General features: G+C 46.2%; 1 protein-coding gene and 1 long non-coding RNA gene across 2 annotated transcripts in view; one reads left to right on the top strand and one right to left on the bottom strand.

The window, feature by feature from the left end:
* crhr1 (corticotropin releasing hormone receptor 1) overlaps positions 1-374 on the bottom strand; it is a 42,532-nt gene extending 42,158 nt beyond the window's left edge. Inside the window, exon 1 of the mRNA XM_085156824.1 lies at positions 135-374. Coding sequence (XP_085012950.1) covers positions 135-158 — 24 coding nt within the window. The 5' untranslated portion in view covers positions 159-374. The remainder of the gene's footprint in view (positions 1-134) is intronic.
* A 4,603-nt stretch (positions 375-4,977) lies between these two features.
* On the top strand, positions 4,978-10,479 carry LOC146519316 (uncharacterized). The gene is made up of 3 exons (XR_014873719.1): positions 4,978-8,592; positions 8,711-8,812; positions 8,885-10,479. It is a non-coding gene; the product is annotated as an uncharacterized LOC146519316 (long non-coding RNA).
* Positions 10,480-11,695: the final 1,216 nt, after the last annotated feature.

An 11,695-nucleotide genomic window follows, 5' to 3' on the forward strand; every position in this document is an offset into this window, starting at 1 on the left:
GAAACCTTTATTTTGAAACCCATCTGAATTATGGCCGTTCTTTCACAATAAGAGTCGCTGACTTTGGCACACACTTTAAAGTTGAGAGGGTGCACGCGCAGCACGGAACTGTGCACACGCACACGGCCCCCTACCTGACTCAGTAGTTTCCGGTCCATCTCCGTCACTCATTCATCCACTCGGACGCGCGCGCTCTGGCATGCGCCTTCCTGCAGCTCACATTGGTGTCCCGCGCGCTCCGGTCCGGTTTAGATCCCAGAACATGTCAGTCCGAGCCGAGCCGGGCCGAGAGTCCGGGTTAGCACGGCTCTGTCCCGGTCCGCTCCGAGCTGCTCTTATCCACACTGACCGACTGAGGAGCGCGTGCTGGCAGTGAGGAGGCTGCTGTAGAGCTGCAGCCAATCAGAGGATAGTGCAAGAGGGAGAGATGGGGGGGTGCGGTTAAGAAACCATCAAACATAGAGATCAAAAATCGATTAATCAATGAGAACAACCGCCAGTGTTTGTGTTTTGTCATGTGTGTGTGTGTGTGATATAGAAAACAACTGAAACCGGATGAAAACCTTTTCATTGTGATGGATTATTGATCGATCGCTTCTCTCTGAGCTGATCGTGGTCAGCTGGCGGCCGAGTGCCGATCAGGCTGGACTGGGACAAAAAATCGGCATTTTGACCAGAGACCGGCCCACCAGGTATTACAGGATAAACCACAAAGCCTTTGAAGGAAAACAAACGCTGCTGTCACAGTGATGTACACGGTCTTGTTGGTATATATGCATCAGTCTAATAAACTTAAACCTGCACCATCCTCCCTATTCTGGTATTCTAACAGTACCTGAAAGTAGACTGTTGGTCGTTAACCTCCTGAACACAACACATGGTGAAAACCTGAAATTAAGACAGAGAAGAGGTGAGACATGATCATTACTGATGACAGATTTAGATTTATTTTCATAAACAATTCATTTGCCACATCAATAAACAGCATGGCAGGGCACAATATTTTTTCTAACATGGCAACCTTTAAAAAGTGAAAGGAGACAGAAAGACAGGTGAGAAAGAATAAAACTTAACTGACTTTTTGATGGCATTTTATACACAGTACTGGTACAGAATCTAGAAAATGTGGGAAATACTGGCATCATGTACAGTACTTAGTTACTTCTGAAGAAATTATGATGGGACCCTAAAAAAATTACTATGTACAATAATCATTTTCTATACATTTTACATCAGATGAAAACGTTTGTTGAAAGATTCAGATAATTATTTGTTAAAAGCGACACATTTTAAATGAGCTCATTGTGAAACCTGGCCCCACCTTATCATGTGATTTCCTGAGGTCAGATGGCCCAGGATGTGAGTGGGCGTTAAGGCGTCTGGGGAGGGAACTCAAAACTGGATTATAGATGGCAGAGAGTTGGTGTCGTAAACCACCGCCTCTGTTCAAAGATGGTCGCTCACAGTGGACATAGATGGCTTCTTTCACTCCTCTTTCAAACCATCTGTCCTCTCTGTCCAAAATGTGAACATTGGCATCCTCGAAAGAGTGACCTTTGACCTTTAGATGCAGATGGACAGCTGAGTCTTGTCCTGTGGAGGTGGCTCTTCTGTGTTGTGCCATGTGCTTGTGAAGTGGCTGTTTGGTCTCTCCGATGTAGAGGTCTGGGCATTCCTCGCTGCACTGTACGGCATACACCACATTGTTAAGTCTGTGTTTTGGTGTTTTGTCTTTGTGATGAACCAGTTTGTGTCTGAGTGTGTTGCTGGGTCTGAAATGCACCAGGATGTCATGCTTGGAGAAAACCCTCCTGAGTTTCTCTGATACACCGGCTACATAGGGGATGACAATGTTGTTGCGTCTGTCCTTCTTATCCTCCCTCGCTGGTGTCTGATCTTCTTTTCTGTGCCTCTTTGCTGACTTTAAAAATGCCCATTTAGGATAGCCGCACGTTTTGAGTGCTTCCTTTACATGTGTGTGTTCCTTCTTTTTCCTTCAGGCTTAGAGGGAACATGTTCTGCCCGGTGGTGTAGGGTCCTAATTACTCCAAGTTTGTGTTCCAGAGGGTGATGGGAGTCAAAGAGGAGGTACTGGTCCGTGTATGTGGGCTTCCGGTAAACTTCGATGTTGAGGTTGCCTTTTTAAGTGTTGTGGATATTATACATGGTTATGCTGAGGATATGTCGGCCAGTTTCCACTGGAAATGCCTTTTGGTTAAACTTTCAGCAAGGAATTTGCATTTGCAGTGTTACATTTTTATATAACTTTAATGCACATAATAAACAGCTGCTTGTTTAAGTGAAAATACAATGATTTTTTTGCACTAATAAAGTTGAGGAGTTGTAAAGTATTTTGTCTCGTGTCAGTTATATCGTCAGTTATATCGTTATTACAAATTTTCAAATGCATATCGTGATAAATATTTTTGGTCATATCGCCCTGCTCCAATGTCTACAGAAGGAAGCTGGAGAACTGACCAATCAGCAGCTCATGTTGCTTCTAAATCTGCATGGGCTGCAGAGCTGCTGTGATGTTAGGGTTTTATTTTGTAGGTCCTCTGATTCTTCTTCCTGCTGCTGGTGAGTTCTGCTCTTTTTCTACTCAAGTGTCACCTCTGATTCTGCTCACCTGCAGAAAATAACTCCCACCCTCACTGTTTATTAATCTTAACGAGCAGCTCAGTCAGCTCAGAGATTAGCCTCGAGCTAACGAGCAGATCGGTTGTCAGAAGTCATTACAGCTGAAAGAGGTCGCTGCCGCACTTTCAGCTGAACATCCTGTCAGCAGGGCCTGCTGTAACTGTGAGGCTCACCTGTCGTCTCCGTGAGTCTGCTGTGGCTCTCTATGCAGCAAAGAAACACAGCCGGAGGCTCAGACAGAGCTGAGTCACTAAAGAAATACCTGTCAGAGTTAGGAAATAAACCCAGCCGGCGCACAGTAAATAGACCGAGCCGGTGAGTCACTGCTGATGAGTTAACGGAGCGCTGCTGGGACAGCAGGCGATGTGTTTGGATCGTCTCGGGAAACAAAACTTCACTGTTCAGCTGGCCGACCAGGGACACATGAAACACCTGCTGAGCCACCACACCTGAGCTCAGGTAAGGTTGACCTCCAGCTGACCTGTGCAGAGGGCTGCTCCTCCCTGATCCTGGATCTGCTGGAGGCCTTTTCCTGCTGCCACCAAGTGCTGCTCAGTGGATTGTTGGGGTTTCCTTCCCCGTACTGCCCCCCCCCCCCCCCCCCCCTTAAAACCACACTCATGTTCCAGTGCATTCTGGGTAAACCGATCCAAAGCACACTGAGGCATCACCCACCCTCCTGTGTGAGTGTGTGTATCTGTGTGTGTGTCTGTGTGTGTGTATCTGTGTGTGTGTGTGCCTGTCGAGTCTCTCTGTCAGATTAATGTTAGCTTCATGAATCCGTCCCATTACTCTGACGTGCCTCTTCCTCCTCGTCTTCTCGCTGTCGGCACTGCTTACAGCGGGCTCGGCCAGCAGGATGTTCACACGTGTGATGAAGGAGGCAGGAGGAGGTGAGGGATGAGGCGATGGACCACAGGCGTGAGCTCTTCAGCTCCATGCCACGCCTATTTTTATCGGGGTGGCTGTAGCTCAGGTGGCAGAGCGGATCAGCCACTAACCGGAAGGTCGGTGGTTCAATCCCAGGTTGCTCCAGTCTGCATGCCAAATATCCTTGGGCAAGATACTAACCCCATGTTGCTCTCCGATGCATCCATCGGAGTGTGAATGTGTATGAATGTTAGATACTGCGCACTTAAGCTTAGAAGTGCTTGTGTGAATGGGTGTGATTGGGTGAATGAATTAGCTGTATAAAGCGCTTTGAGTGCTCGGACAGAGTAGAAAAGCGCTACATAAGAACCAGTCCATTTACCATTTACCATTTATTTCATGAACACATCCATGCAGATTGCATGCGTGTCACCTGTGCACGCGTCCCAGGTAGCAGAATGCAGAGCAGCATGACAGGAAAGATATGTTGACCTCAGACTTCCACCTGCTAAGACGTACGAGCCGGATTCAGCTGAGCTGCAGCTCGTCAGCAGCTGACAGCCACGTGACTGAAGCTGCGATGACGAAGGTCGTTAACAGGAGACAAACTCAAAAATATAGATGATTGTGTCAGTGTTCATGGACGTTATTGGCTCATTCCTTCTCCACTATCTGTGATTGGCTGAAATGTTTTATGGTCCATAAAAGTTTGACAGCTTAAGGCGGACTGACTCAGGTGATGGAAATACAAAGATGTGCTCATATTAACAAAATGATTCTGTCAGGAATAATTACAGCTCCACATTTCTGTTATATTTGTGTTTTTGTGGCGTTTACTCGAACAAGTGTGAGAGTTAAAAGCTCCAGAGTGCTTTGGTCCGTCACCGTTAGCACGTAGATATTGTCACTGCTCAGATTTAGGACATATTTGGATGTGTGTGTCCCAAATGACGATGATGAGGGTGAGAACGACCAGTGAAAGCTTCAGGCTTCTTTCTTTGATGGTTTCTGACACATTCATTAAACATTGTGTGTTTCAAAAAAGGAATATTATTGAGTAATACTGATGTATGAATCTCCCAGCTCCCATCGCGTCACACCTCCTCTGTTTACAAATCGAGGGTCGTCTCACTGCAACAGTTTAGCTCATGGTTAAAGCCAAAATCGATGTTAAGACTCGTCATCTAAGATATGGAAGTAACAAAGATCCCGTTTTTATCCTAAACAGATCCTCTCTGTCATTCTGGACTCCTTTTCCAGGTCTTGCTTTTTTTATTATTATTATTATTATTACTATTATTATTATTATTATTATTATTGTTGTTGTTGTTATTATTATTATTGTTGTTGTTGTTGTTGTTGTTATTACTATTATACTTTACTATTATCTTTATGTTTACTGTTAATTTGTGTTTTTTCTATTTAATGCGCAAATAAACAAAATCATTGAGACAAACAGTCAGACGGCATCTGTGGCAGGAAGGGCCTTCATGAGTACACACACACACACACACACACACAGTGTGTGATTGATTATTGATCAGAAGAGCAGATGGTTTCTGTCCTGCTGCTTCAACACCAACTGAAGGCTGGCGAAGTGCCTCTGCTGCCCTCTGTTGGACGGATACTGAGCTACAGCAGGTGACCATCAGCGTGTCTCCATCAGCAGGAGATGGAAGCCTCAGACCTAGGACCGCTCGTAGTCAGCTGATTTGTTTGGTGGTTATGATCGGGATTCACTGTTAAACATTTCAGTCGGGAGCGGCTGGGACAGCTGCCAAAAAACTTCTTCCTCCTTATCTGAGTGCACAACCTTCGGGATTCCCACCCCCAACAGACGGAAAAGGTGAGCGAGGGCCGGTGGTGTCCAGGTGAAACCAAGAAACCTCCCCCGCTCTTTGTTTTTCTGGCGATGGCTATGTCTGTTCTTTGATCGGGGTTTCTCTGGCTGTGGAGTCCCTGCCCTGCCCGGCAGGTCCACAGGTGTGCAAAGGTGTTTCATTCAAGTGCTGCTGCAGTCAGCTGTTGATCAACAATCATGGTTTCGATTCATCCTGCTTAACATTCGTCCCATAGTCAATAAGTTGTTTCTTTTAGACAGGCTTCGCCTAGCGTGGAAAATAGCCGGGAAAACCTGAAGCAAGTGCAAACTAAAATGAAGGCTCGATTTGACAAAAAAGCTGTGGATAGAAGTTTCCAACCAGGGGAGAAGGTGTTGATGTTATTGCCCGTGGAGGGGTCCAGTTTACTAACGCAGTTCGCTGGTCCTTACAGTGTTGAATGTAAACTCGACAATAACCACTATGTGATCCGCACTCCAGATCGGCGGCAAAAAAACAGGGTTTGTCATGTGAATACGTTGAAACTGTTCTATCCATGTGCACAAAATACAACAGCGCCCCCGGTGTGCGCGGTTGCCATCCTCCCCCCCTACAAACTGTCGGATGACGGATTATCTGGGAGGGATGATGCATTAGGTAGTGGGCATCTGAAAAACTCTTAAATTTTAAATGATCTTGAATCATTTGTTGCTGACTAACCTGAAACTGCTCGAACTGACATCATTACTCTGATAAAAAATAACTTTTCTCTGATCACCCTCGCCAAACGACTGTCTTATGTCATGACATTGGTGTGGAGGGGCATAAGCCAATTAAACAACATGTGTACCGGGTGAATCCAGTGAAAAGGGAAATAATGCAGAGAGAAGTCAATTATCTCCTAGAGCATGGCTTAGCCGTTCCAAGTGCTAGCGCATGGAGCTCTCCATGTGTGTCAGTGCCCAAGTCTGACAACACTCCTCGATTCTGTACAGATTACCGAAAGGTGAATGCGGCCACTAAAGCAGACTCTTTCCCATTACCTAGGATGGATCACTGTGTTGATCGGGTGGGATCCGCTACTTATGTGACCAAATTGGATTTAATAAAGGGATATTGGCAGGTCCTTTAACTGCAAGAGCGTCTGAGATCTCTGCATTCGTTACCCCCGATCACTTCCTTCAGTATACAGTGATGCCCTTTGGCTTGCGTAATGCGCCAGCCACATTTCAGCGCCTGATGGCTAAGGTTTTGGCCGGGGTCCCTAACTGTGATGCCTACTTAGATGATGTGGTCATTTATTCTGCTTCCTGGAGCAGTCATCTCCAAACCCTCTTAACTGTTTTTAAGCGTTTCGAGGAAGCATCGCTCACTGTAAATCTGACCAAATGTGAGTTTTGGAAAAGCCACCATCACCTAGCTCAGAAAGCAGGTGGGTCACGGGCGAGTGTGCCCCGTAACCGCGAAGGTGGAGGCTATTATTGAGTTTCCGATTCCACACACAAGGAGGGCGTTACGCCGCTTCTTGGGAATGTGTGGTTACTACCGCGGTTTCTGTAAAAACTTTGCCTCCGTAGTCGCTCCCCTGACTGACCTGGTCAGCCCGACCAAACCCTTCACATTGCGGCGTGCCAAACTGTTTTTGAGTCAGTGAAAACGTTACTGTGCAGTGCCACAGTTTTAGCAGCACCTAACTTCGTGTCTCCTTTTAAGTTGGAGGTGGACGCCAGCGCAACTGCAGCGGGTGTGGTCCTGCTGCAAGTAGATCAACAGGGTGTGGACCGTCCAATCTGCTATTTCTTGAAGAAATTCAATAAACACCAAATGAACTACAGCACCATCGAAAAGGTTTGCATTGTTGCTAGCCTTGCAACACTTCGAGGTCTACACTGGGTCTAGCTCCGTGCCCGTTCAAGTTTTCACAGATCATATTCCACTTGTGTTGCTTTTGCGAATGCAAAACTCCAATCAGCGACTCACGCGCTGTCAGGGTTCCTGGATCATTGACCCAGTGTCTTTTTTCACATGTTTCCTGTTTTATTGTGTCGGTCATCTGTCTGTGTGCTGTATGGTGACTTCTACTTCCTGTGTCGTTAGTCAGGCTTCGTTAAGCGGTGTTGTCACCTGTTTCTATTCTTTATATTTATCCGATGTATTCAAGCCCTCTGTTTCCCTCCGTTGCTTTGTCATTGGCAATTTTGCGTTTTCAGATCAGTCGTTCAGTTTAGTTCAACCTTTCATGTTCTGCTCATCTTGTCTTCATGATAAACACCGTGCACATATACTCTAAAATTTACACTAAACGTGACATGGCGACGCACATTCTAAGTGGATGGACGGTGTTAAAGGCAGTACTACACAGGTGAGAGTGAACACACTGCAGCAGGTAGATAACATCATCATCCACCTGCATGAGAGGCTGAGGCAAACTGAAGCTCTTCAGTTAGGGTTAGGGTTAGGTTCTTGCAGGTGAAATATGCTCTCGACTGTCGACAGTCGAGAGCATATTTCACCTGCAAGAACCGGTGTTAGGTTCACCTTTGTGACATGTGACATCAAGGCAACTGCTCTGAAGTCGCCAGAAGGGGATGCTTTCTTTGGTACCAGCACTAAGCATGATGTTGATGTCCTGGCATCTCTGTTGGCCTGAACAGTGAAGAAAACGGGTCCAGGTGCTGAGGTCCGGTGCAGCCTGATATGACCTCTGGTTTCTAACCAGCGCACAGCTCGTCTATCGTTTCCTGTTTATATTTCCTTCAATGCTGTTTTCAGCATTAAGACCTTTCACTGGTCTTGGAAACTTTATTGAAACAAGTCACTGCATCAAATCCAAAATAAGAAAAGTTTTGATATTCAGTGTTGTAGTTGGACTCTGTATTTTAAACAGTTTATTGGACGCCTCTCTCTCCCGCCACACGCCTGCAGCTGGCTGGAAACTCCTCGGGTGTGTCTGCAGTTTCTCCATCAGTCCAGCAGGCGGAGCCAAACTCACACAGACAGACTGTTCATGTGGTGAAGAAACTTTATTACTGATCTCACAAATACAGGCCATTTACCATCTCACAACATCCATAACAATAACATTACCTTATCAGCTCAGCATCACTAATCAATCATCGATTGATCGTGTTTGTGTGTGTACAACTGCAGCAGTGGCGAGGCAGGCTGTGTCAGGTTTGTGTGTGATGTCACAGACTTGGGGCGGGGCTTCAGTGCAGTTATCCGAATCTCAGCCCGACTGTGGACAAATACACTTATAGAGGTACGTGTGCGCGCGCACACACACACACCTACACACACACACACACACACACACACACACACACACACACACGCACACACACGTGTAGGTGGTGATGTTATTGCATTTCTCCTTACAGACTCCTTATCAGAACTATGAGCTCATTTCCTTTGCATCTTATGACGTCATCAACTCATCATCAAAGGTCCAACCGCTACTGCTGGACAGTGGACACACACAGGTACTACACACACACACACACACAACAGTTCCAGTTGAGGTGCTAATTTGGTAACTTTGTGTGTGTGTGCAGACTCAGCTCAGAGTATTGTGGCGTCCTCCAGACGGTGAGAAAAGTGTTCCCATTGGCTACATCATTCTGTCAGTCATCTGTGGGCTCCTCCTCCTCTGCATTCTCTGTTTCATCTTCTGGAAGGTATCAATTAATCAATCAATCAATCAACCACTACTCAGCCAGTCGTACAGACTAGTCTAGCATTCAACAGAGACACAGCTGGTCTGACTGAGCATTACCTGTGTGTGAATTTCGGTGTGTCAGGTGTGTGTTAGAGCTCTGACACACTTGGGGGTGTGTGTATAATAAAAAGAAAAGAAATCTTGGACACTGCTAGCATAATGACAGGTTTTTGACGGGGGCTCCCACACAAAGCAGAGGATGAAGCATCTCCATATATGCTTCAAGCCAAAGACTGGAACATATGATGAAGCATATCTTGCCTTTGGCTTCACCTGCACACCAGCTGTCGTGGTAGGTAGGTCTCCCCTGCATCGAGAGCACACGCTGGGCTGTCAAAATCACACACAAACAGTATCCCACATTCTTGATTTTTAGGTCACAAACACTTCTTGTACGACTAACTACACTTTGGAGGTTTTAGCTATTTATAGAGCAAAGTTGCAGGAGGATAAAAATAAGGTAAAATAATCCGATTGGATACCACGTGAGAACAATAACTATATCACTTTCTGTTGTAACCGTCAAACTGAAAGGTAATGTAACGACACTCATTTTTCACTTTTTCACAAAAGTAAAACATCACTACTCCCACGTCTAATGTCTGTAATAGAGTCGGCGTGAACTGGATCCGCACTCTGTGCTAATGCTCGCGAGGCAGGGGAACACATTTTGTCGGTACCTTGGTGCAACACAGATCCTGCCACAGTTTGTTCCCCCGGTTCAAATCACGGACAAACAGTATCCCACAGGTGTTTCTGTTTTTGAACTAGTGCTGTCAACACTAACGCGTTAATACGGCGTTAACACAGCTAAATGCGTTAACGCGATCATCACGATTAACACGATTAAAACTGTGTGGAGTCTTTCATAAACTGTTCATGCTGAGTCTGCAGAGGGTACCAGTGCTGTGGAAGACATCATGCCTCGTCCCTGTACCAAAGACGCCACGTCCCAGTGGCCCCCAGGGTTACAGGCCCGTGGCACTGACCTCCCACATCATGAAGACCCTGGAAAGGCTCATCCTGGACCAGCTGTGACCCATAGTAAGACCACATCTGGATCCCCTTCAATTCGCTTATCAGCCTCGTCTCGGAACTGAGGACGCCATCATCTACCTGCTCAACCGTGTCCACACCCATCTGGACCAGCCGGCGAGCGCTGTGAGGGTCATGTTTTTTGACTTTTCTAGTGCTTTCAACACCATCAGGTCTTCAGCCCAATTACTCCTGGCTCAGCCTGGATCTAGACTTAAATCTAGGGGTGACCGTGCTTTTGCCCTGGTTGCACCGAATCTGTGGAACAACCTTCCTATTGCTATCCGTGCGTCAGACTCCGTTTTATCTTTTAAATCCCGTTTAAAAACTCATTTATTCAACATAACTTTTCCATCTAGTTAGTGTCCCTGTTTTATATTTGGTTCAATTTCTTATTTATGTACTTATATTTCAGCTATATCTGTTCTTAGTAACTTTGTTCTTATATTCCCTTTTATTGTTGTATAATTAGTGACCTTAACCTGATGACATATGTGGTACTTTGTTAATAGTCTTTTATTTATTGTCTTAATTTTCCTGTTTTTATTGTAAAGCACTTTGGTGTACCACTGGTCTTTTAAATGTGCTATACAAATAAAGTTGTATTGTATTGTACCGTGGTGAGCATGCTCACATCAAACAAGGCGACATCATCAGAGGAACAGCTGATACAGCTGTGATGCTCACAGCCACTCTGACAGCGACCCCCATCAGAGCGCTCAGACTTTAAGGTGGAACTCGCTGCAGTATGTCGCAGATCAGAGTGAATGAATGTGATTGGTTGAACAGATACTCAGGTGTGTGTTTGCAGCAGATCAGAACCATGGTCTGCATCAGCGCACGATCACATGGATGTTCAGTCTGAGCAGCTGGAGCTTCATTTCCTGCTTTCAGGAACAAGCTGCACATGAACGAATGAGAGGAGAGTCTTTATTCTCTCAGCTGCAGCATCGCTGCTGGTTCAGGGTCAAAGAGTAAAGATCAAAACAATCATTAAATATAAAAAACGTGTAGCTGTTCAGGCCACAGCTCTGATTGAACTGAGGAGACCAGCTTCTGCAGGTTGAAACCAGATGTTTTGGTGTTTTTGGGTTCTGTGAAGCTCCAGATGTTTCAGTGCGTGATGGTCTGGGGCTGGGCTGTACTCAGGTCAGGAATGGAGCTCAGTGAGGGTCCCTGAGACAGGTGGTGTTAGGGTTAGGAGCAGATGTTGCTCTGCAGATGTACTTTTAATTAATGAGGCCTTCACAGGGGTCACAGCTACCCCCCACGCCTCAACCACACCATCAGGGACAATCAAGCTGATGGTTGATCTCCAGACTGGACAATGAAGATGGGAGGTCTTCCTCAGAGCCGCCGCCATGATATCCCGGTCTGTGAGTTCATCACTGCAAACCTCTACTCGCTGGGATTTACAAAGCTACTGGGAAGGAAGGAAGGAAGGAAGGAAGGAAGGAAGGAAGGAAGGAAGGAAGGAACGAGGAGACAGACATGGTAGTTTTCCGCCCTGAGTTCTGCCTCACAGGCAGCTCCTCCTCTCAGGCAGAGTAACGCCTCCTTCACTATGATTGGATACCTGTGGCCGCTTCCTCTGATTGGTGCAGCAGTTCCC

Source organism: Neolamprologus multifasciatus, chromosome 4, assembly GCF_963576455.1.
Source record: "Neolamprologus multifasciatus chromosome 4, fNeoMul1.2, whole genome shotgun sequence".
In the NCBI taxonomy this organism is placed as follows: domain Eukaryota; kingdom Metazoa; phylum Chordata; class Actinopteri; order Cichliformes; family Cichlidae; genus Neolamprologus; species Neolamprologus multifasciatus.